General features: G+C 51.7%; 1 protein-coding gene across 2 annotated transcripts in view; it reads right to left on the reverse strand.

The window, feature by feature from the left end:
- The window catches only part of FAM193A (family with sequence similarity 193 member A), a 137263-nt gene that overhangs the window by 42637 nt on the left and 68530 nt on the right, over positions 1 to 26096 (reverse strand). The window contains exons 3-7 of one of the 2 annotated variants that reach the window (XM_072947097.1): positions 23516 to 23676; positions 22831 to 22998; positions 19680 to 19914; positions 14121 to 14245; positions 9040 to 9187 (exon numbers count right to left, since the gene is read on the reverse strand). In XM_072947097.1, coding sequence (XP_072803198.1) covers positions 9040 to 9187; positions 14121 to 14245; positions 19680 to 19914; positions 22831 to 22998; positions 23516 to 23676 — 837 coding nt within the window. The remainder of the gene's footprint in view (positions 1 to 9039; positions 9188 to 14120; positions 14246 to 19679; positions 19915 to 22830; positions 22999 to 23515; positions 23677 to 26096) is intronic. The other variant, XM_031685356.2, reaches the window with a different exon arrangement.

Consider the following 26096-nt stretch of genomic DNA (forward strand, 5'->3'; position numbering starts at 1 on the left):
AGACGGTTAGGACAGCCAACACTGAGCAGTGCAGATCTGACAAAAGGTTTCAAGAATTGAGGGGAATAGGGAATTAAAAATGGGTTCAAGGGACTGCCTTACTTGAGGGGGAAGTCTAAGAAATGAGTAATCTTGGTGTTCACGTAAATGCATTCTTTTTTTGGTATATATCCATTGTATTGAAGTACAGTCACTTTACAACGTGGCGTCAATCTCTGGTGCACTGCGCAGGGCTTCAGTCACACGTGAACACACACACATTCGTTTCATATTCTTTTTCACTGTAACTTATTGAGTATAGTTCCCTGTGCTACACAATATAAACTTGTTTATCTATTTTATATATATTAGTATCTGCAAATCTCCAACTCCCAATTTATCCCTTCCTGCCCTCTTTCCCTCCTGGTAACCATGAGTTTTTTTCTATGTCTGTGAGTCTGTTTCTGTTTTGCAAATAAGTTCATTTGTCTTTAAGATTCCACACATAAGTGATATCATATGGTATTTTTCTTTCTGTTTCTGGCTTACTTCACTTAGACTGACAATCTCTAGGTCCATCCATGTGGCTGCAAATGGAGTGATTTTATCCTTTTTTATGGCGGAGTAGTGTTCCATTGTGTGTATATACACACCACAGCTTCTCTATCCAGTCGTCTCTCAGTGGACGTTTAGGTTGCTTCCATGTACACAGGCCTGCTGTGAACACTGGGGTGCATGTATCTTTCTGAAAAAATGTATTCTTATAATTATTAAAAACTTAAGAGTAACCACTAAAAGGATAAAAATAGGATATTTATCTTCCAAATTATCAGAAGGAAAAAAAGGGAGGGGGCATACATCCAGCCCTACAGGCAGGAAATACTACCAAAAGGGGGCCGCCTTCCGGCCCCGGAGGGGACGCTGCCTACTTCCTGCATCACCTGACGAAGTCAACTAGATCTTCAAATTTTAAGATTACCAATAAACCCTCTGAAATAAAACAAGAGTAATTTAACGAAATGAAATTCATGCACTTAAATTTTCTTAATAGTTCAAAGTATTAGAGACAAAATCTAAGTTGAAATTATAGTCCGTTTAAAAAATCGAATTTTGGATGTGTCCAAGATAGAAAAGAAAATGTATACTTGAGGTGTTTATGAGAGAACAAAACAGAACAAAAAAAGACTGAAAAGTATATGTTCAATGTAAGAAGCCCAAACGAAACAAGAAATCAACTAATAAGAAATTAAGGGCAAAGACTGAAATTATTGGGGAAACAAAGAAGTGAATGTCAATAAATCTGGAAGTTGATTCTCTGAACTTCTTCCTTCCCGGGCCGAACCACAAAAAGAGCAGGAATGAGAAAGGACACGAACACACATGAAAGAGATTTTTTTTAAACCACAAGGAACACATGTGTGCAGTTTATGCTTTTCATGTCTGAAGAAGGGCTGCCAACAAGCGGCTCACAGAGACTCTGCTGCCTGCACGATGTGCTTCAGGAGCTGGGCCGACAGCAGAAAGCTCCTGACATTTCGCCTAACAATCTAGACTTGGGCTCCTCTGGACATGTCAGCACTGAGACCCAGGCGCACTGCCAGCCTCCTTCTGGGAGACAGTGTTCGCTCTCTAAGTGTGAAGTCAGATGCGGGGCTTCTCCTGCAGCCATCACTTCGTCCACTTTCATCAGCTCCCCTGTAAGCACAAGCTTGTACCCGCCTTTATCTAAATGATGTGGATCACTACCCAGGCAAATGTCAATTTGAAAAACTCACTCAATAGTAGAAAACCCAAAACAGGCTCATAAACGTAATGCAAGCTGAAAAGGCAGTCAAAGACACACAGTCCTTGCCCCTCCTCCTCCACGCGAACGCGAATCAGGCCCAAAAGCCTGACAGTGCGTTCTGTCAGGTCCTTTACAGGACAGGAAATGTGAACTATTCCTGAAAGCTGAAAAAACATGGAAAGCTTCTCAATTCATTCTATGAGACTAGGATAACCTTTATACAAAACAGACAATACCTTAGAGGTGAAAACTCACTATACCTCAGAATACAGATATAAAAATCCTAAGTAAAATACCAGCTGACTGAATCCAACAACGGCTTGAAGGATAATGCATCACAATCTAGTAGGGTTTAATTCCAGGGAACGCCAAGGGTGTCTCAAAATTAGGAAGCCTAATCTAATTCACGAAGGAATACAGGAAGAAGAAACCATACAAATTCAATGTCTAATTCTGTTTTTTTTTTTTTCAAAAAACAAAAACAATAACCTTTTAATAAGCTATTAAAAAGGGGGAAATTTACTTAATTTGCTAAAAAGTATCAAAAATTTGTCTGGTAAGCATCAGACTTGATGTGAAACGTCTGAAGCACCCCAGAGCAGCCAGGAGCTGAACAAGGGTGCTGCCAGCAACACCCTTGACGGCGCTTTGAGGACTCTAGCTAACGTCAAAACCCCGGACAGACAGATGACACAAAGGTCAAGTGCTGGAGAGGATAAAGCAAAACTACTATTATTCGTAGAAGATTATCACAGCAATCAATTTCAAAACTGTTAAGAGTTAATAAGGGAGTTTGGTGAGACGACTGGACACAAAGTAAAACTCAGCCTCCCTACATACACCAGCAATAGCTCTTTAGAAGATTTATTCTGTTGGGGGGAGGGTATAGCTCAATGGTAGAGCACATGTTTAGCTTGCACACGGTCCTGGGTTCAGTCCCCAGTGCCTCCCCCCAAAATAAATAAATAAATCGAATTACCTCTCCCCCCTCAAAAAAAGAAACTTCATTCTGTCATTTAAGAGGCCACTCTAACAGCCCATAAAACTATAAAACACCTACGTATAAACTCAGTAAGAAATGTACAAACCATAAAACCATAATCTAGGATAAAGGGACAACCTCAAACAGAGACATATGCCACAGGTTTGTATGGGAAGATACAACATGGTGCTAATTCTCTCTTTACATATGTCTGCAGTTTTTCTTAAAAAGTGCTTTCTTTTACAAGTAGCTATTACTACTGCAAATTTTAAAAATGATTTAAAATAAGCTAAATAGAAGGGTAGTCATTTCTTCATCTCACTCCAGAGCTCAGTGCAGAGTTGTCTGACAAATAACGCCAACAGAAACATCCTCCTGACCCTCTCTGCGCGCCCTCCGGGACAGATTTTGTGGAGCAGGTGTTCACCTGCAGGCTGTGTATGCGTCAAACAGCGCACAAAGGATAGATCTTAAAAGCAGGTAGAAACAACTGATTTCAAGGGCACCACCTGTCTCCCTATGCCTACACCTACTTGTGAATGCTGGCTATCCTGCAGGCGTTCGACATTTTGAAATCTTGAATTATTGTATGATTTCTAAAATGCCACTTGATTAAAGGGACTGATACCCATTCCAAGGATTCTAGAATGACTGGTGCTAAAATTGTCCCATTTCCCTAACCTGTATTAATGGCACTGTGATTTCTCGATAGGTGGATGAAAGTACGAATGTTATCTTTTGGTTGCTTTAGTGAAGAGGATCATTTTCCATGGCGAAAAGAAAGACAGAAAATGCCCTTTTATTTTCTTGTTGTGGTAAAATATACGTAAGACAAGATATACCACCTTAGCCACTTCAGTGGCATTAAACACATTCCCACTGTTGCGCAGCCGTCGCCACCATCCCTCCCCGTAACTCTTCATCTTGTGAAACTGACACTGTCCCCACTGAACAGCAACCCCATTCCCCCTCCCTCAGCCCTGGCACCACCACCATGCTGTCTCTGGCTCTGCCTGCTCTCAGTGCCTTGTGTGAGTGGAGTCCTAACAGTATTTGTCCTTCTTTGTCTGCCTTATTTTCACTTATTTCCCTTATTTCAAGGGTCTTCCATGTTTTTAGGTCTTCAATCCATTCTGAGTAAATTTCTGTGTGTGGTATTAGGTAAGGGTCCAGCTTCACTCTTTCACATGTGGATGTCCAGTTTTCCCAACACCACTTGCGGAAAAGACTGCCCTTCCCCCATTGAAGGATCTTGGCACTTGTCGAAACTCATCTGACCTACATGTGAGGGTTTATTTCTGGGCTCTGTGTTCTATTCCACTGGTCTGGATGTCTGTCTGTAAGCCAGCACCATACTGTTTTGATTACGGCGGCTTTGCTGTAAGTTTTGAAAGCAGGAAGTGTGAGTCCTCCAGTTTTGTTCTTTTTTTTCAGCATTTTTCTGGCTATTCTGGGTCAGAGATTCCATACAAATTTCGGAGTGTATTTATCTATTCCTGCAAAAAAACATCTTTGGGATTCTGATCAAGACTGCACTGAATCTAAACTACCACCTTGGGTAATGGCAACATTTTCATAATATTAAGCTGTCCAATCCAGGAACACAGGACGTGTTTCCATTTACTTATGTCCTCTTTACCTCCTTTCAGCAATGTTCTGCTGTTCTCACTGAACTGAATGTTCTGCAGTCTTCTACCTCCTCGAGTAAATTAATCCCTAAGTCATTTTACTCTTTTCAATGCCATTGTAAATAAAACTGTTTTCATAATTTCCTTTTCAGACTGTTCACTGCTTGTATGTACACATGCAATTAATTCTTGTGTGTGGACTCTGTATCCTGCTACTTTGCTGAATTCACTTATTCATTCTAACAGCTTTTTGGCAGAATGTTTAGAATTTTCCACATATAAGATCACATCATCTGCAAACGGAGACAATTGTACTCTTCTTCTCCCATTTAAACGCCTTTCATTTCTTTTTCTTGCCTAAGTGCTCTGGCTAGAGTTCCCAGCCCTGTGCTGAACAGAAGCTGTGGAAGCGGGCATCCCTGCCCGTCCCTAGTCTTGGACGGCTGAGGATGGCGTCTGCTGCGGGCTCCTGTATCTGTGGCTTTTACTATGTGGAGGCAGTTTCCTTCTACTCCCATCTGTTGAGTGTTTGTAGTCATGAAAGTCAACATGTAGTCATGTTGAGTGTTTGAAAGTCATGTATTTTGTCACTTTTTCTGCGTAAACTGGGGTGATTGTGTGGTTTTCCCTTTTTGTTGATGTGGCATACTACAGTGATTTTCGTATGTTGAACCATCTTTGCATTCCTGGAATATTCCTAATTGGCCACAGTGTAACATCCTTTAAATATGCTGAATTTCTGCTCGCTACTATTTTGTTAAGGATTCTTGCATCGATATTCACAAAGGACATTGGTCTGTAGTTTTCTTGTAGTGTCTTGGTCTGGCTTTAGTATCCAGGGCCTCAAAGAATGAGGACGTGTCCTCCTCTTCAATTTCCTAGAAAAGTTGGAGAAGGATGGGTACTAAGTCTTCTTTAAATGTTTGTTAGAATTCACCTCTGAACCACTGGGTCCCGAACTCTCATTTGCTGGGAGATTTTTGAATACTGACTTAGTCTCCTTTCTAGTTATGGGCCTATTTGGAATTTGTTTCTTCATAATTTAGTCTTATTAGGTTGTATGTTTCTAGGAATTTGTCCACTTCATCTAGGTTATCCAGTCTGTTGGTGTGCAATTGTTCACAGTACTCTCTTGTAATCCTTTTTATTTCTGTAGAACTGGTAATAATGTCGTTACTTCATTCTGATTTTAGTAATTTCAGTCTTTTTTTTTTCTTACTTTATTCATAAGCTGTTATTCTGTTCATCACATTCATTCTGCTAATCTTCTCAAAGAGCCAATTTCTGGTTTCACTGATTATCCTGTTTTCTGTTCTCTATTTTTGTTTCTCTCTGCTCTGATCTTTATTATTTCCTCCTTCTGCTAGCTTTGGATTTAGTTTAGCTCCCCTACTCCCTAGTGATATAAGTTGCAAAGTTAGGTTTTTGGTTTGACATCTTTCTTATTTTTAATGCAAACACTTATAAGTATAAGGACATGCACTTTCAAAGAAATTCAATTTCAGCTTTACTTTTTAAGTAAGGACTGTATTTTCTTTTTGGAGAAAACACACATATTGTTATTTTTACATACACCCCATTTTTATCAACTAGCAGTGATAATACTGTGTATTATATTCCTAAATAAATGTGTGACTTCAGGCAACAGATAAAACAAGAAGTTACTGTTCCCAAAGGACTTCTTTTTTGTTTGTCTGGGCTTTTTGGGGGTGGCTGGGAGGGGGCTAATTCGGTTTATTAATTAGCTAATTAAACAAACGTACTGGGGGTTGAACCCAAGACTCCGTGCCTGCTAAGCGCGCACCCTACCTGAGCCCCACCTGCCCCCACACAGGGGGTCCTGGTCTGAGCGAAGTCTCAGTCTCACCCTCTGCTGAGGACTTGTCCTGAGGCCTTTACATCCTGAGTCATAGCTCAGTCAGAGAAATGAAGGAGGCATTTCTGAACCTAGCATTGCATTCACATCTATCATGCCTATGATGTAAAGTAAGAAAGACCACACAGGGTCCCCAGGAAGGCAGGACATGGATACCCCCGGTACAAATCCTGGCCAGCCTCCCTGACTGAGGGGCCTGGGGGCAGCCAATACATACTCCAGTGTCTCTTCTCATCTGTAAACGCAGGTAACACCATTATTTCTTAGAGAGACTGTGAGCAGCAACGAGGTTACAGGCTCTACATTTCTCAGCGCAGCGCTCAGCGCAGCGTTCAGGGCATGATTGTTTACCTTCTCTTCTCCTCACCCGAACTAACATTTTAGTTACAACACCGTTCTGAAATCACCCGAAGAAGACCACACATCCTTCACACCACCAGAAGCTTACACTGACAAAACACGACGGAAAGTCAGGGATGAGCCGGAGTCCTCCCCAGCTGGCGCACCAAGCCCTGCAGGAGGAATCGCCGGGTGCAGGGAGGGAGGGAGGCTGCCTTCAGACAAGCCTCCAGGCTGCACAAAGGTTCCCACGAAGCAGCCTCAGACCCCCTGCCCTCCGCAACGGCCCTGCCCTCGACTCAGGAGTAGCAGTGCTCCTGCGGCCCTCCCAGCCTCGTCGCCAGGCCAGTGCGGGCTCTCACGCCTCTCTTCCCGAGAAGGCATCGCACATTCCTTGTCCTTTTGAAGCAAGAATGCCTCATCGGGTTTCTTCTACCATCAGCTTGGGCCCCGGTGACAAGAGTTAGCCAGGGAGAGAGGCTGGTGTCTAGTCTTCTACTTTTTTCTGAGGGTCCCTCCTTCACAGAGAACCGATGACCTGGCATCCCAGGCAATCAGAGCTCTCCTCCTCTCCCTTTACCTCTGTATCCTCAATTAACCACACTTCACTGCCAAGGGATTGTCTCTATAGGGGACCCATTAACTAGCTCAGTACAGCCCAATTCACAACACAAGGAGTATTTACTGTAGTTCTTCTGCTTTTTAGTAACAACACATGAAAAAACTGTATTAGAATTATAAAATACAAAAGGCTCAAATAAAAGTAAAACATCATCTAATCTGATTCTGTCATTTCATAAGTGGGGGACTAAGGTCCAGGACAGGGGGAAAGGCTTGGCTGAGGTTCACAATGAATCTGGGGCAGAGCCCAGGGTCAAACGCCATTCAGGGTCCTCCACGGGACCTGAGCAGCACACCCCAAGGGCGTTTTACACACTGGTGATGCGGTTTGGCTTCGAGATCTCACACCCAGTACCGGAGAAGGCGCTGCAGCTGGTCCCCGTGCACCACTCTCCCCTCCTGGCCCTACTTCCTCTCCCACCTGAACAGCAAACTGCTAAAAATGGGCTGTCATGTGTGCAGGCAGCAGAGGGGAGGGCGGCGTTCTGCTCCTTTGCTTCTGAGTGGCTCTGCTGCTAGCTGCCCGGATGCACAAGGCCTCGTGGGGTCAAGCGGCTGCAGGTCCACGTGGAGGCTGCACAAGCAACCTGGCCCCACTCCAGCGCTTGCTACGCTGCCGCCAGTGGAGAACGTGGAGCAGCCCTGCTCCCACAGAGGCCTAAGCTGAGGTGTTAGTGACAAGCCACAGATGGGGAACAAGCCTCTGGCTGTGAAACAGACAGACACACGGATGGACACACTACACACTCATCCCTAAGGAAGCAGAACAGCCAGTGCTCTCCACGCCTGCCCCTCCTCAGGCCGCAGGGTAGAGGGGAGCATGTCACAGGAACAGGGTGGCCACACGGGGCCCACGCGCGGACCGTGGGGGAGGCCGAGCGCACGGCACCAGCGGGTCTGTGAGTCTGGGGACCACCTGCCTGGGACGAGCCCAGCAGTGCTGAACTCCGTACCGTTACCAAGCCGGAATCTGCCCCCCGCCCCCTGCCCCTGACAAGAGAGGTTACAGCCGGCATCGTGCCGAGACTGTGGCAAGAAAAATTCTCCCAAGTTAGCAGACCCCCTGGAGCTGCAGGGGGAGGGCTGCTGCAGCCGCCCGGATGAGACAGGGTCCCGGGAAGCACTGAGAACACACCCGAGCCCTCCTACCGCCCAGCCTCACGCCAGACTCACATGGTGACGTGAGGCAGAGGGGCCGCAGCCCGCTGTCGAGTGGCACCACTGACCCCAGCGGACCAGCACACACCTTAAGCCAGAACCAGGCTCCTGCTTGCCGGTAGTCTCAAAAGCATAATGCGGAGCTCGGTCACCGTCTCCTTATTACTCCGCACACCCTCTATCTTAAAAAAGGCCCGCTCCGGCTGTCTCCCCTGCCCGACCCTCCCAGTGGCTTCAGAAAGAGGGGCAGGCCCGGGCAGGCAGTGGGGTGCCATCTGGAAGCCCTGCTCTGTGCCCCCGAAGTTCTGGCTGCCCAGCTACACTGCCCTCAGGCCCTGTCTCCAACAGGGGCGCCTGCCCTCTCCACTCTCTCCATCCCTGGAAACAGCCGGCAGACACAGCCGTCTGTGCGTGTCTGGGACGTTGGGACAGATGGAGAATGGGCTCTGAAGGCCACACGTGCCGTGTGTCCCAGGCTCTGATGGCAGAGTGTTCAGTAAACAATTCCTGAAATGCCAAGGTGCAGCAGCTCCCCAAGGCCCAGAAGCCCCTGCAGGCAGCACTGAGCCTGGAGGCAGCCTGTACAAGGGACAGCGGCCGTGCCTGGGGCAGTATGGAGTGAGAGCAGCAGCGCGGAGACCCCATGCACACCCCCACGGCACGCACCCACCTGCTCGTCCACGTAGGCGTCGATCCTCTTCTGGCACTCCAGCCACTCCTCGGCCACGCCGCGCAGCTCCTCCTCAGAGTGCTGGTAGCGCTGCAGCAAGGTGCTGTACGCGTCCTCGCTGCAGGTGTCGTGGGTCGTGGTTCCCAGCCTGGGGAGAGAGGCCGGTCAACACAGGGAGGGGCCTGAGGCTCTGGGCCAGGGGCCAGAGACCAGAGGTGTGCTTCCGCCTGCCACCCCCCCCCACGGTGACGGGCTGCTGGGAGGGAGGAGGGGTACACACGTTGGGCACCGGGACAGCGTCTGGCCTAAAGAAGCAGCCCAAACAAGTGACAGCTCCTCAGAAACACAGCGAGGGGTGCACAACACTGTCCTCAAAAGACTAGGGTCTGGAGATTCAGCCACTCCCTGCGGGGCTGTGACCTGCTTCCTTTCCTGAGGTATACTGATCCAGAGAAAGCGTTCAATGAGAAACATGAAATTTGGACCTGGTCTTCAAATTAAGTAAAACAGGAAATTCAATTCAATTAAAAAAATACAGTTTTACTTATGCTATACTATTTATCTTAAGAAAGACGGAGGGGGGAGGGTGTAGCTCAGTGGTAGAGTGCCTGCCTAGCATGCACAAGGTCCTGGGTTCAATCCCCAGTACTTCCATCAGAGTAAATGAAAACCTCATCACTTAAAAAAAAAAAACACACAACACTGTAAAATGATTATGAATCAATAAAAAATGTAATAAATAAATAAATAAATAAATAAATAAATAAATAAATAAATAAATAAAATAAAAAAAAAGAAAGACGGAAAGATGCCAAATGAAAAAACAAACAGAAAACAAAAGACGCACATACAGGGGAACACCCCGGGTTCTGGAGAAGAGGGAGGCGTGCGAGACGAAGCGGAGAGCGGGGGAGGGCGGGCTCACAGGCAGCTAGCTTATCTTCAGAAACCGTTCAGTTTCCCATGATTTAACCAGTTTCCCAATATATGTCAACATGTGAACCAAAATAATGACAGTAAAGACCTCATAACATCCTTACCACACGTATCGTCACTCAAGAGCACAGAGACGTGCAGGGTTAATAACCAGTGCTGTTTATGCAGAACTGGAAGCCACGCCCCAGGAACTGGGGACACCACGCCAGACAGACTTTAAATCACACCTACTCATTCACACTTGGACACACGTATGCACTTACACACACTCTGAAGTGGAAATGCACTGTGCTGAGTTGTTAGGATGAGACAGCGTCACCAAGTTTAAAAGACGTGTGTGTCGGGGCAGGGATGCGTGGACAATGGAAGAAATCTGAAAGTACCACCAAACTGTTCATAGTAGCTACCTCTTTTCATGATCCCTTTTGTTTTCAGAATTTTATTGCAATAACAATCGAGTAACTTGATAATAAAGATAAACAACTCAGTGATTTTAAAATAAGAACCTCCCAGTGGGTGTAGACAGCTCCCCCTCCACCCGTGACCACCGCGTGAAGACGCACATCACGCAGCAGAGTCGTGCCTGCTGAAGCTGTCTACACCGCGTCCACCTGTGAGATTCCCTTCAAAGAGGGGCCCGCAGATGTCAGTGTCACCGAGAAGGTGTGCGGGGAAGCCCAGAACCAGGAAAGGAACTGACAGCAACCCACAGGGTGAGGGGGGCTCGTTCAAACACCAAGATGGCTCTCCTAAAGCTGTTTCGGCCCCCAGGAAACAAAACTCTTCACGACAGAGAATCCAGGGCCTCCGGGAGGCTCCTCCGGGCTCCGCACAGCAGGGGGCGCCCCAGGTCTGAGCGCGCGGTCCTGTGTCTCGCTGCACAGGAGCCCCCGCGGCAGCGGCTTTCTCCCCACGCCCTGCTTCTGCAACCCGGCTCGTCGCAGACTGATTTCCACTCTTCATGCAAAACCACCTTCCACATGACGCCACCATGCCTCCTGGACCTCCTGCAAAACGGGTGCTAAGGGGCGCCGGCGTCAGCCTGGCCCCTCCCCACGCCACGCTGCAGAGCCTATTCAGAGCCCAAGGACAGCAAGCGGTCGGGGGGCCTGGGGCTTCTCTGCCAGGGGATTCAGAGCACAACCCGCAGGAACAGGGCCCACGTGCAAGAGAAGCTGGTGGAATCCAGAGGGGAAGCAGGGAGCTACCAGAAAATGTCCTTGGGGTCAAATGGCATCAGCGGGCCAGCAAACAAGTTTCTATCTCAACACTCACTCTGCAAACAGCAGCACATAATGGGGAGTAGCGTCTATTATAAATAGCGTGCAAGTGATAAGGAAAATGAAATAAAGTCAGTTTGCGCTGTGTAAATTTATTCACAAGCCCAATTAAGATTCCCTTAGCAATGAACATATATTTAAAATACAGACCAAATTGCACAGCAACTACTAAAGCCACCACAATGAATAAGGAGACAAACGGGCTCCTGGTCTTGCCGCAGGGATGGGAGCAGAGTCCAGAGGGGCTTCTGGGTCCACCACTAACTCTCAGGCAGCACAGACCGCAGCCCGCGCGGCGCTGCGAGGGTGTCGCTGCAGGACCACACCTGGCATCACTGCAGGATGGCCGGTGCAGGCGCCCTCACGGGTAAATTGTAAGGGAAAGGGTGGGGCTGAGGGAGCTGCAGATGAAAGAATCTAGAAAGACATGGGGAAGGGGGGGTGGGGAGTGGAGGTCAATGCTTAATGGTGACAGAGTCTCTGTCTGGGGGTGACAAATAAGTTTTGAAAATAGATGCTGGCAGTGGTTGCTCAACACTCTGACTGTAATTAATGCTATTGAATTTGTACACTTAAAATGATTAAATTGGCAAGTTTTATGTTATATATACTTTACCACAACTTAAAAAAATAATAATATACCAACAGCCGCTGAATCATACACTTTAAATTAGTGATTGCACGGCATGTGAGCTGTCTCTCAATAAAGCTGTTAAAAAACAGAAAGAGAAATAACTTTCCTAAATTAAATCCATTATTTTAAATGAGGTAAACCTTTGGGTATATCATTCGTATTAAAAATTTTCTTTAAGATACATCAAATAAAAAAATCCAGGCAAGACTTTGGAAACGCACACGACCACTCAGAGAGTAAGGCCAGGGAAGGGCAGCGCTGCCGCGCTGGCCACCTGCGGGCCGGCTCTGGGTGAGGCGGGGCGCAGACGGACTTGCCTCCCAGAGGCAGCTAGGGAATGCCGTCTACTACCAGTTCATTAATCCACTGATCCGTTACACATTTATTTGGTGTAGTTCTCTGTATCTGTATTCGAGTTTGTAAGAAACAAGATACAGGTGCAGAGACAAAGGGTCAGCGCTGAGACATTCCCCACTACGGATCCTGCGCACTACAGGCGCAGTCATCGCTGTCGGGCATGGCGTTTGTGTTTGCCTTGTCACAGCATTGTTAGGAGTTGTTAAGTGGGCATCTGTAAACTGAGAAGCTCAAATCTGAATTCTTCTCGGGTCCAACAAGGGCGTCTCGCGGGGAACTTGGAGGGCCATGTCCTTCTGGTGCCCCGGCCTCCTGGGGACGCTCTGCCCGCTTTCACCCCAGCTTCTGCCTGCCCCCGCCGACCCTCCTGAGAGCGGTACCGCAGCCTGAGCACAGGATTGACACGGAGACTCCAGAAAGCTGCTCACCTCTGGACACTGACCATTAGCAACATGCGAATGAGAAATCCAGACCCAGGGCAGAGAAACATGGAGTCTTACACTGCAGTGCAGGTTTCTGCCACCCACCCACCCAGTCTGATGAGCAGCCGTCAAACCCACTGGGTCATCAGAAAAAGAAAGAACAGGGCGGTACACCCTGGATCTTGCTGTAAGGACCCCCCCACAAGATGCATGTCTTTTTGTAAAAAGTGCTTCTGGTGGATTTGAACTTCGTAACTGGGGACAAAACAGTGCTCTGTGTTCCAATATCAAGACTGAATACTCTCCTGACTCCTTCTTCTCTGAGGGTCACGGTTGGGACACTCAGGTCTTCGTGCACCCACCGTGGACTGTGACAGACGCCTGGAAGTGGACGCAGAAGGGAAGAGGGTGTGAAGCACCAGCCCTGCAATGCAGGGGATGCGGGAAGGGTCAGGAGCCATGCAGAGTGCAGGCCACACCGCACAGCGCTTTGTTCTGACCTCTCTACCCCCATCCTCCTTCCCTTATTCTTTCTCCAGAGGTGAGGCTGGGAAGTGGGGCGGGTTAGGACCCCTCAAAGAGGATTTAGGAATACAGAAAACAAAGACTGGGTTGATACATGGGTTTCGAGAGAGAAAAAAAAAGTGGTGTGTAAGTTAACTGTAACATTCGCTTATTTTCTTAGAAATAATTTCCTTTCTTCGTGAGTCTGCCCCATTACGTCTCAGTACGCACATTTAAGTAAAGAGGACTGCAGTCTGTCCTCCCGTGACACGCCCACAGGCTGGGAATCCGCTCACACGTGTGCGGACAGGGAACCAAGCCACCACCCCAGGGCTCCCGGGGAGCCTCCTCCCGCCAACTGCAGCCACCTGGGAGAACACGGCCCCAGCCACAACCTACGTCCCCATCACCAGGGCTAACGACCCCAAGTGATGTACCAGAACACTCGCTGGACACACCTGAAGAAGCCCCATGGATGCTCTACGCCGGCAAGAAGAGCCCAAGCCATGAGCCACAACAGGGAGGGAACGTCCGAGAGGCACAACGGCCTGTCTGACCCTACCCCCAGCACCCAGGAGCCCCTAGGCACCGTCAGACCCCTGCCAGAGCCCTCCCCTCCTCCCCACCGCATCTCCCCAGTACAGACCACACCACGGCCACCTGGCACAGCCTGAGTCTTGTCAGGTAAAATGCTCCATCTACGGCAGCTTTTCCTTATTCATGAGAAATCTGTGGTGTTAGATCCTAGTGGGTTTGTTATTTTAAAGTTTAATCGTGTTACTCTTTGGGTTTTGAGCTTTCTACCCAAACTATATTTTCCCCTGAGCTGGTAACTTTCTGGTGAGGAGTGCCCCTGCAGCGGTGTTCAGGCACACACCTGCTGCACCCAGGGCAAAGGTCCGCACTGTCACCCAGCAGGACACACGCAGATAAAGACTGAGTGAGTACCTGATCTGCGACACCAGTGCTGGCAAGCTGCTCTGGAGAAGCGGCTCCGAGAAGACCAGGTCTTCAAAGAGGTGTTTATTATGCAGTTCCCACGTCACCCGGAACTTCTGCAGGTGCTCGTTTTCCTAGTTAAGTAAGGAAATCGGAGATGCACTAGTTAAAGACCGAGAAAGTCCCAGGAGGGCCCCTCCCCCCGCCCCGCTCCTTCCAGGCCCAGAACACCGTTCGTGAGGAGCTGTTACTGTGTGGCCCAAAGTGCACCCCAGTGTGGGCACCTGACCACGCAGACCTGGGCCCAGCCAGCCCCACTTGCAAAACTGCAACACAAAAGAAAGGGGGGCCAGGCACCGGGCGGGAGACAGAGAGAGAAACCAGCACACAAACCTGACGGCCATTTCTCACAGCCGCGCTTTCAAACTGTATCAAAAGCCCTTCTTCCAAACAACGTAAACGCACACACGGCCTTTGACGCTGAAGGACAACCACTTCCGTGCCTGTCTTGAGAAATCTCCCATTCTGAGAGACACAAGTAACCTCCCCACTAGTGACACTCAGTGAAAGGCCAGGTCTTCCGTTTCCCTGATAAATGCAACCTCATCGGTTACTTCAGACAACAACTTTTAAACATTCAGGAGGGTCCCAGCCATGAGAAGGGCATCAAGACAGGTGCCCACTTGCCCTCCACACTGGGTGACCAGGGCAGAAGGCTCACTCACCTTTTCCAAGTGCAGCGTTCACGTTCCACAGACCTTGCACAACCACTCGTGCAGACCCACACTCCCCACCTGTAAGCTACTCACACATTCTCCGGGCTGAGTCCCCGCGCGTCCGGGTGGGCCCTCCCCACCTGGACGACCGGCGTGCGCAGTGCTCCTGGCTCCGCGCCGCACCGCGCACAGCCCCCACGCTCAGGGCCTGCGCCTGTTCACAACTTGACCCAGCTGAGCCGGAACCAGGGCACTGGGAGAGGCCAGGAAACGGCTTACCCGTGCAGACGCCACTGTCTGTCACCTGACGACCGGCAGACACAGGGGCTGAGAGCGTACGTTCAGCGACCACCTCCCGCTCCTGAACACAAACACCTGTGGGTGCTGCTGAGCGCACGCTGGCTCCACTGGTTACAGTCCCCGTCTACACTCACGAACCGTAAAGACAGATTCAGCCAGAAACGTACGACACCCGCAGAGAACCTCAAACCCTCAGTCCTGTCAGTGCTTGCAGTTTTACCAGAAGAACACCAGTGCCTCCCAGATCTGACTTTCAGCACTCCCGTTTCAAACGCAGCATCTCTTGGAGCCACTGCTCAGCACTGGCAGAAGCCCAGGGCCCGGGAACCAATAAACTGGGCCTGAGGCCTGGATGAGGCCGTCCTATTACCAGCATAGTACTTCAGAACATGCTGTAATAATGACACAGCCACAGACAAAGCGTGTACAGGACACGACAGCCTTGAGCGGAGACCACTCTGTCTGCCCGGCACTGTGCCGGGCACGAGGACACAGGAAATACAGCAGCGGGTCCCTGCCTGCCGGGAGTCCCTGGGGGACGAGCAGTAGACGGCGGTCCAATTTATGACTTGTGTCCATGACAAAGAATGGGCAGGAGCTAAGGCAGCAGCCAGACTCGGCCCTGGACCAGAGGAGAGAGGGGGGCCGAGGCCTCGCCGGGTCGTCCCCGTGAGTCGTGGGGCCAAGTCGGCAGTCCCTGCCTGCCAGCCTGTGAGCAACCCTGAGCGCTGCGTCACAGCACTTGCAGGGATGAGGCTACGGCTCTGGGTTTTGGGGTTCACATTAACTACACATGAAGACTGACTGATGAAGATGTTCAGGAATTTTTATGAAATCTGAAATCATGCCTCCAGATGAGGCATGCAAGGAGAAAAGCAGACCCCAATACTGGTTTTCCAACCCAAAAGCAAGCTGGGCCAACACCTGCAGTGAGGAGCACCCCCTGCTGGCCACACGCTGTTCTTAGTGCTTCCCGCGTGTGGCGCCCCCCGCGCCCAGCATGACCCTGAACTCGGTGCTGCGTGCCCATGCACAGGCTGAGCAGCCTGCCCAGGGTTCGGGGAGCCCGGGTCTGCAGGAGGGGTGCTGCCGCGGCCGCTAAGACAGGGGAGCCTGTGTGGGGACGGCGGAGTCTGTGCCGCCCCAGCTGGAGGCAGGAGGAAAGGCTCACGGACCACAGGGCCAGGCTTTCCATCCAAACCACTAAACTCTCCCCACCTTCCCCGCAGAGGCTGTGGGGGTTTGGAAGAGGGAAGAGAAGGTGTTTAGCAGAATCGACTCCTACAGCAGACCCCGAGGAACAGCAGGGTACCTAAGGCTCTCCTGTCCTTGCGGAAGGAGATTCAAACGCCATGATCAGCAGCCTAGGGAGGCATCTCCCCGCTTCTGAAGACGCCCTTCTAAGCCCAGACGTGTCCCACGCTCTGCAGAGTCAGGAGAGGTGTCGTGCCCAGAGAAACTAAGCGACCTCGCAGAGACTTAGCCGGCAGGGTTTGCTCAGCAAGTGGACTTGCTGCTTCAAGGAAAACAACCGACCCTACCTTTGGCCAATCATAAAATCTGAGCTTTCACGTGAAAAGGAGAACTTCGGAAAACCCGCACCTGTCACTGGCCTTGAAGTTTCTCCACGTTAAAGACCCTTCTGATGAGGACCAGGGTGGTGGCAAAGGTCAGTGTTTACAGTGAACATCATGTTGCCAGACATGACACTGCGTATCGTCAGGAAGACGCAGGATTTCCCAAACGACCGATGACTGATGTTACAGAACCATGCGTGTGCAGACCCTCTAGGAGCTACACCCATGGACTGTGATGGAACAGGGTCCGCACAGCTCAGCGACACAGTTTCAGATTCTACACTGCAACTGTTAAGAAGCACCTGGGGGCAGGGCACAGCTCAGTGGCAGAGCACATGCCTAGTATGTACTAGGTCCTGGGTTCAATCCCCAGTGCCTCCATTAAAAATAAATAAATACACCTAATTAGTTTCCCCTAAAACTGAGGAAAAAAAAAAGAGGCCACACCTGGGCTCTGGTGGACTCTCAAAAAAGAACATCCACAGCGATCTGAAAAGTCTACTAAAATGTTCCTCCCTTTTCCAAATACATTTCTGTGTGAGGCCCAATTTTCTTCAAAAACTTCAACCAAAACAACCTATGACTGACTGCAGAAGCAGATATGAGAGTCCATGTGTCCTCTACCGAGCCAGACACGACAGAGATTTGCAAACATGTAAAACATTTCCCTCTCCTTATTAAATGTTTTGGAAACTGTTTTTATTTTAAAGTATGCTATCTATGTTATGTAATGGGCTATTAATTTCAAAGCAATTTAATAAATATATTTAAATTTCTCCATTTAATTTCACCATAAAAAATATTGATAGATTAAAAAAAGCTATTTGGGGCTCTCACTTTTTAAATTTAAATGCGCCCAGGTCCAAAAATGCTGAGTCTCTGAGACACAGACTTCGAAGCTAATCTCAGCTCTGTCAGTTCTTACACTGCACTGACCACTGGGGAGGTCTGGAAGGACGATGTGGTAAACTTGTGAACACTGTTGAATCTGATTTGAACACCCCAACCACACAGAGATTTTTGAGATAACTGGGAAATTTTTATATGGACTGGATGCTGGTCCACAGAAATCACCATGTTTCTGTGGGTGTCGCGACAGTACTGCTGGTAGAGGTGACCTGCACGTGGCCTGATGGACTGGCCATCCTTGTCACTGCAGAGTAACTTCTAGGCCCGGGAGACTTCACAGCACACAGAGAGCTCCCCTCCCTACTCGAGGTCACAGTGGGCCCAGGCCCTGGCTGTCCCTCCAGTGGGCGGGCCTCTTCTTCACCCTCGCAGAGGCTGCAGTCCCAGCGTTACATGCTGGGCTCAGCCTGGGCCTCCTAACTCCCAGGACTAGAAGCATCTTTGGAATGCTGGCTGCCGAGTACCTGAACTTCTCAGGATTCCAGCTTTGAATCTGCTCTTCACTCCCAGGCTCCCTGCCTCTCCTGTCATGTCAGCAATGTGTTTTAAAAGATTTTATCTTGTTTGGCTTAAGCTACCCAGTATTTCGGTGGTTTCCCTTGGAGGAAGGAAGAGCTCAGGGTATCTGGTCTGGTGGACCACTGGAAACCAAAGTGAGTATATCTCTCTGAGCAAAGAAGGTGAAATAAATCACTGATCAAAATAGCTGTATTTTGTGCTTAGAGTTTATGACCTTTTTTTTTCAAATCACAAGAAAACATTTCTACGTGAATTGCTGGTCACTTGCTCCAAGAAGCGCGGTTCAAATGCACTTCTGTGAGCTCAGGAAGGCACTAGGCCACTCGAGCTGGCCCAGGGCCTGGACTCGGGCTCCGTCCCGCAGCACAACAGCAGCTCTCGTCACTGCTCTGTGCACAGGCTCAAGCCGGAGGGAGACAGGGAGGCGCTGTCACAGAGGAGGTGGCCCTGGATTTGGACTTCCGAGAAACACAGACGTTCAACAAGCAGAGTAGGGAGAGGGAGTGTACAAGGGGCCCCAGAGGAGGGAGCGAGGCCGGAAAGGCAAGGACCGCCTGCGCAGAGGCCCCCACCCTCCACCTGCACGCCCCCCCCTTCTCACGACGACGCTCTCCTCAAGGCTTTAGGGAGTCGCCTGCGGGAAGGCAGTGCTCTGCCGAAGCGATGCTTGACGGGGGCCGTGGACCCCCTGAAATTACTTGCAAAATTGGTTAATTTTTCTAGCAAGGTCTGTCAACTTTAGAATCACAAAAAGACCGTTATGCTTAAAATCTTCAGAACCACTGGTTAGTGTTTCAAAATGTAGGTTTTACCACTAAGAAAGCACCCAAAACCAGTCCAGTGAAGTCTCATTCAATAAAATTTAAGTGATGATGAAAAGCTTCAGACGATTAGTGAATCAAGAAGGCACAAATGTTCCTCCTTCCATTTGGCAGGTGCACGGGGGCTGTCTAGAACGGTCCCCAGCTCCCCTGGTTTCCAGGAACTGCATTTCCACTACACACGCCGCTTCTACCCATCTGAGGGCACTTTTTTTCTGAGGTCACCAGAGACCCAGTGAGAACACCGGTCTGTCTCCTTCGTTAGGACGGTGAGACGCCTGGTGGGTGGGGCATCTTACTTGACTCTATAAACCTGTCCTCAATCCGGTGTGGGGCTGCTGAGTGAATCCATCACTAAAAGCCCGGGGGCGGGGGTTACAGGCGCTCCCCATGCTCCTTACCAGATGCAAGCCTCTTTCTCCAGGAACAGCAAGTCAACAGCTTGGGATACAAGTCGTTCCTCCTCCTCCTCCCTAGTAGTGAACCGTCCTCACCTTGCACTGTCCCCATGCCTCGCTCCCTAGGCCTCAAGGTCCCCAAACGGTATCTGCACGACGTGTCACCAGAGAGCACTCCCTTCAACACTCTCCTCCAGAAGCAAAGTCAGAGGGAGGAGAGGAGAGGCTCAGGCTCCCTTCTGCTGGCCTGTGCGCCGTGGAGGAGGAGCGGGTGTGGCGGGCCGAGAGCAACACACAGGCCTCTGCCCGGAGGCCGCGGCCAACTTACCAGGGTGCCGAGGAAGGTGCTGATGGTGCGGGCCGCCTGGCACAGGGCGCCATACTCCTCAAGGAGAAGGGAGATGAACTGGTGCGCCTGCGGGGGGCCCTGCAGGGCGGATGGCGACTTCACTTTGGATGCAGCAGACAGCTGCCGGAGGAGCCGGACCTTCATCTCCAGCACGTACTCTCGGGCCTGCTGTTCCAGCCGCTGGTACAGCTGGTAGGGGTCCCTCTCACAGAGCCTGCGCAGGAGAGAGACAGTCACCACTCACCGAGGGGCACCCTGGTCCCTCGTGGGGCATCTGTGCGGCCGTGCGCCTAACAACACCCGCGTCTTCTCTCAGTCGCCCTGCTCACAGAGGGGCCCCAAAGTCATTGGCCAGATGACAGAAATGCCAGCATCTGCTGAGAGCTCGCTCTGTGGCAAACCCCGCGTCAAGCCCTGGTCTGAGGCCAGGCTCAGGGGCTGAGAGTCGCCGGCTGCACATGGCCAGCAGGTGGCGGACACGCACAGCAGAGCCTCGGCGGCTGGTGGGCGCATGCCCTCCACCACAGAACTACTGAAACCCAGGGCTGAAGACCACCACTGTGCGCAGACAGCTGAAAAGTAAGGACCCAGAGGAGGTGACACCTAGCCTGGAGGACTGAGCAGACTGCTCTTTCTTCTTCCTAGGAATTTGGTATTCAATCCAAATGGGCTTGTCGTTTTTAATAATCCAAGGAAACTTTAGAGACCATATATCTCTTTAAAATTATCCCACCAAAAAAAAAAGTTATAAAATTTGTAAGCTGAAGATGAGAGAAAAAATATCAACACATGCCCCCAATCAGGTCACAAGAGCAATGATCATTTTCAAACTTCTTTCCTAACATGGAGACAGCCAACTTTTAAAAACATTCTGCAGTATTTGGCATGGCCACTTGTTTCAACTGTGCACTTCCGGGAGCCCACAGACGGAACCCCACGACCACTGAAGCCACGACTACCACACCCAGCTGCAGCCCGTCCCGGCAGGGGGGGGGGCCACTCGAGCACAGCACCCAGGTTGTAAGTAAAATACACTAAGCTACAGCCCCTGGATTTTACACAGTGGAAACTTTCCCCTCTAGGCACCACTCTGGGTAAGAGATGAACGTAGGTCATCACCTGCTCCACTTTCAAATTACACCACTGAGGCTGCAAAAGACACGAGTCAAGTAAAACTGGAACACGCGTGGCCTTACACAAAACGTGGCCAGAGAGACAACGAGAACGGATGGGACTCCCACTGTGGGTGGCACAGTTCAGATGGATGCATTCATTTTTCAGCTCAGCATAATCATAATTTTAATTACTAGTGTTAACAACTGTCCCTGAAACAGAATGCATTTCATCTGTTAAAGAAAAGTCACAAAAGACTCAAATGACACAGGGACAATCAAACTTACAAGCAGACTGGACGCCCCCTTCTCAGTCCTCTCAGTACGGTGGAATTAAATATGCATTTTATCTTATTTCTTTGTCCATTTCTGTACCTTATGAATTCAGTGAAGCAACCGCATGGTACTTTTGCAAACGTTGTATGACCAAGATGCTGCAGCAGCTCAGCCACACACACGTTCAGCAAACACGGAGCCGCAGTGGGGACCAACCCAGGGAAGCAGACCTTCTGCCCTCCCGATGCTTACAGCACACGTGGTTCCAGGTGGTGGCAGTCATGCGACACAAGAGGAGGTAAGGGGACCGAGAGTGATGGGGGAGGCCCCTCGGGCTTCAGAGAGGGTGGCTTCTCTGAGGCAGTGACTCTGAAGACTGACGTGAATAACAGAAGGGAGGAAAAGAAAGCCCAGGCAAGAAAGAACATTCTAGAGAGAGAAGAGCACAAACGCCAAGGCCCCGGGGCAGGAACAGCACCAGGGCCAGTGCGCTGGAACGCAGTGTGAGTGTGTGAGGACGGGGGAGGGGTGCAAAGCAAGAGCAGGCAGGGCTGGGGGCCGCGGAGAGGGGCAACGGCTCACCGCCCAGCCGTGCAGGCTCCTAGAAACGGGCTCTACGGACAGCGCCTTCCTGGTGTGCACGGACACTCAAACACCCAAAAAGGGATGTTCTTAGCCACAGAGACCAGGAGAAACAAGTGCATACCTCAAACAGGGGCGTGGAACTTTTCACACTCTTAAAAGCAAGTTTCATTATGAGAGTGCTGCTGTTCCCGGACCCCACAGTTCACACAGACCTTCACAGCTTCTGCTGTACCATCCCTCACCTGTATTAGCATTTGCTGAACGTTTTCTTTAAACTTTCACTTCACTCAGCTTCTTTCTAAGCATTCGTAAACTGCAAAGGTTTGATGGGCAGGTTATACATTCTTCCCTAACAGTCCCAAGGAAATCTAACTTCCAGAAAAGGCACACCACCCAAAACCGCCTCACATAACACCAGAGGTTCACAGGCTAAACCCGAATCACCGACCAGTCAGTACAGCCCACAGCCCGCCCCGCCCCCCACCTCCACGATGCACTCCCTGCGTGGCAAATGGGGCCCCAGAGGGGCTGATTTCAAAATGTGAGAGAAAGACCAAGACGAGAACCGACCCACGGAACACCTTGCTCAAATTTATTGCTTTCATTTAGAACACTTCAAAAAAGAGAAAAAAGATGCTGCAAACTATGAGGGAGAATAAAAATTATGCCTACCTCAGACTCTACATCTCTGGGCACAAAGCACCTGCAGGAGCACAGACGCCACATCTAAGCCCCTCCTCCGGGAGGAGCACCCACGCCAACAGGCCGCGGTGCCAGCTCTCCGCTCGTGCCGCCTCGCAGAGCCTCAGGCTTCTCACCTCCTAACCCGTATCTGCCTCTCCGCCTCGGGCCACTAAAGTAAGAGTGCTTGAGGAAGTGCCCAGAGCCACCCCTGGCACAAGTGCCCAAAAGGAGTGTCACTGTCTCAACACTGACAAATGACAGAAACGCTTCCACTCAAGTTTATCACACAGGTAATGAGCGGTCCAGTAGAAGGAGAATGCGACACTTGACCCAGTCTGTCTGCGGAAGGCCCGCACTGCCCGTGGGGCCGAGCTGGCGCAGTGGAGCACCAGTGGGTCCTGAGAGGCCCAGCCCGAGCAGAGGGAGGCCCCTGGCCACAGGGGAGGGAGGGCCGGGGCCGGGGCCCCGTGTACCTATCCACGAGCTCCTTCACCCCCTCCTTGTCGGGCACCAGAGACTGGTCCTGGTCATCTGCCAGCGGGGTCCCCGCCTGGCGGTAAATGCAGCGGACCATGTAGCGCACTTCTGACCAGCAGTTCTGCAGCTGCTGAGGCTCCCGCTCCGTCTCCGCCGAAATGTCCCTGTGGGGCAGCATGACAGCACAGAGGTCAGAGTTCATGGCCACAACCAGCATCCTCCCCACCTCTCCCAACACCCCAGGCCTCCACACCCAGCTCCCTGTGCTGGGCGGCTGCGTGGTCTGCTGTCACCCCCAGGGAGGACAGAGGCGTGTCCCCGCACTGCCCTGCGCCCGAGCCGTCCAGGCCCTGAGGTCTCGTCTCCAGGAGCTTCCAGACCCCCTCGCATCACAGGAAGGTCCACACCACCCAGTTCCCTCCACCTCCCTGACTGTCAGCATCAAGATGCCCACCGGCCCCAGTCCCCACTCGGCCCGCAGATGCCGTCTTTCTGCCCGGCCGCTGGGGAGGGGCGTCTTTGAGGTTCTAAACACTCAGAGCCTCCCTCCCCTTCTGAGGACGAGCCCCCTCCGCCTCATCCCCCGGGCAGGAACCAAGCGGGAGCCTCTCTTCCTCAGGCTGCTGTCTTACTCTGGGGAGCGGCTCAAACAAGTGCTGTCCCATTCCCCGCGGGCCGTACCTGCGCTCGCTGCAGGCCTCACAGGCACATGCCGCATCTGACGGGCCCGCGCCCAGCCCGGCCGGGGACAGCGGCTGAGCGCCCAGGGCCAGCCTCCCACCGCCACCGCCGGCCTCCGGCTGTGAACCCAGGGGGGAGTGCAGAAGGAAGTCTTGGCCCTGCTTCAAAGGAAACAGAACAGATTTCTTATTAACTCTTCAGGAAAATGCCTTTTAGAAAAAATGCTAAGCCTACACATTGAAAAGAAAACATTTTAACCGACATTAATTACACAGGAAACTTTCTCTGACCCCCAAGAACTTTATTTGGAAGCATCTTTTCTTCTCCTTCTGGTAGTTACATCATAATCACAAGAGGACCGGCAATGAACTTCTTTCCTACTTCAGAAAAAGAGCGATTCAACTCCCAGTGTCCTCTCAGTACTCACAACACCCACCCCAGTGTCCACCCTGGCGCACCCTACCCTGCGCGAGAGCCCCAAAGTCGCCCGGACGGCACTTGGTGGAGCTGGTGGCCACTCGGAGCCCCCTGTGAGGGTGGGGGTCGCGGCCTCTCTGTGCTCAGAGTCCCGTAAGCCACCACCCGTTCTGACGGAGGGACAGGAGCCAGGACCACGAGGCAGGATGCCGCGGGCCCAGACCGCCTTACCTCCCATGCAGCAGCCACTGTCTAGAACATGAAGATAGCCTCGCCCCCCACCAGCTCCTTTTCCTCCCTCATCTTCTCCTGTCTCAGAACCCGATCCCACCACCCACCCAGCCGCCACCTTGTCCCTCGGGGACGGGGCCCAGAAGGGACTCTGACATCTGGGGGCACGGGCTCCAGACCCCACGTGGTGAAGAAGGGCTCACAGCAGGGCAGCCACCTCCCACCATCGCCCCCACAGCCTGCAGAGGGCTTGGCCTCAGGAGAGCTCCCGAGGGACGTGGGGTGGGCTCCTTCCCCGCCCTGGTGGGGCAAGGGAAGACCACCCGCCCCCACCCTCCGCGGCCCGAGCGGGCTTGGGCATCAGAAGCACTTCACTGCCAGGCAAAGCGCAAGGAGACTCTTCCCAGGGTGAGCGCGCCCCGTGGAGTTTGGGCACACGGACACGGGTATCTGACGTTGTGACAGGAAAGCCTAGGTGGGTAGGGTGGGGACTAGTCAGAGCCTCGCCAGTGGACAGGGGTCGGGAGCAGGGGATAGCCAGCACCAGGTGGTGCCATCACGAGAACCCTACCTGAAAAGGTTCCTGCTGGATGAGTGGATCCCGAATTACAGGGGGGGCCGAGCAGGGATGGGGGTGTCATACAGTCCCCAGCAGGCAGCCTGGTGCCAGGTCCCAGCGGAGGGCTAGGAAAACCTACACCAGGGCCTCCTACAAGCGAGAGCCACCTCCCTGGGCAGCCTGTGAGGACCCTGCCCGGACACTAAAGAGAAGCAGACAGAGCAGCAAGAACGGAAGAGCCGGAAGCACGAGGATGCAGGACCCTGCAACCGCCCCCGTCATCCACTCAGGCCAGGTGAGGAGCTCTGAACGAGGGAGACACTGGGATTTTCCACAGATATGACTCGGACACCTGAAAATAAGACCATTCTGGTTCCCAAAGTGACTGGCAAGACGACACGTCTGACAGGTGGGTCAGGGCTGTCGGACTGGGAGCAGCAGGCCCATTCACGTCAACGGAGGAGGCGACTCTCTCCTTCTCCTCCACTGTCACACCCGGCAGCAAGGCCGTCCCCCTCCCTCCAATCCCAAGGACACCCACAACCCCGAGGGGACGGCACACTGCCTGCCCGGACGCAAGGAGCCAGGGCGGGGTTCAGGTGTAAGTGAGGGCACGCGGCCCCTGGAAAGACACCTCCCATTCCTCCCGTGCACGAACTCTCCACTTCCTCCCGGCCTGCAGGTCTCCCACTGCTCTTGCTCCCCCGGAGTGTGAATCCACTGAACCTCTGAAGGGCTCTGGACAGAACCCCCTCTAGCAATCAGCAGAAAGATCACCTGCTCAGGGAGGCCGGCCAACCAGCTGTCAGTGTTTGCGCCTCAGCTCCAAACCCGCGCTCTTTGCCCTGAAGCACCGCTCCTCTGTCCTGGCCCCCGCGCCCCTCCGCTCCCGTCTTCGGGGCTCCCACCACAGGTCTGGGTGTCGATCCCCTGTCACCAGCTAGTCAGTCTTCACGCTCAAGGGCCCTGTTCACACCAGTGGTGAGCTGACCCCTCCTGACCCCAGTCACCCAGCCCATCTCTTCCAGCACACGCTGCTATCTGAATTCCCAGGATTTCCTGTCTTTTCCCTGTGTCCACCGGGAGAAGATCAGCTCTGTGACCCAGCGCGCCCTGCCCTCCACTGTACCCCAGCCCCAGGGGCACTGTGCACCAGCACAACGCTGCTGCCCGGCACGCGGCTGGGCTCAGAGCAGCAACCAAGTACCTGGGAAGGACCGCTTCCCGCCAGCAGGGGGTCTTTCAAAAGAGGGCACACGCTGACCGTGTGGCCTTATACTGCTCACACTAGACAGACTTAACTTCAGCTATTATGTCCCAAGTCCCACATGTGTCAAGAGAACACAATACCTGACACTGCAATGACATAAAGAA

This window comes from Vicugna pacos, chromosome 2, assembly GCF_048564905.1.
Source record: "Vicugna pacos chromosome 2, VicPac4, whole genome shotgun sequence".
NCBI lineage: Eukaryota > Metazoa > Chordata > Mammalia > Artiodactyla > Camelidae > Vicugna > Vicugna pacos.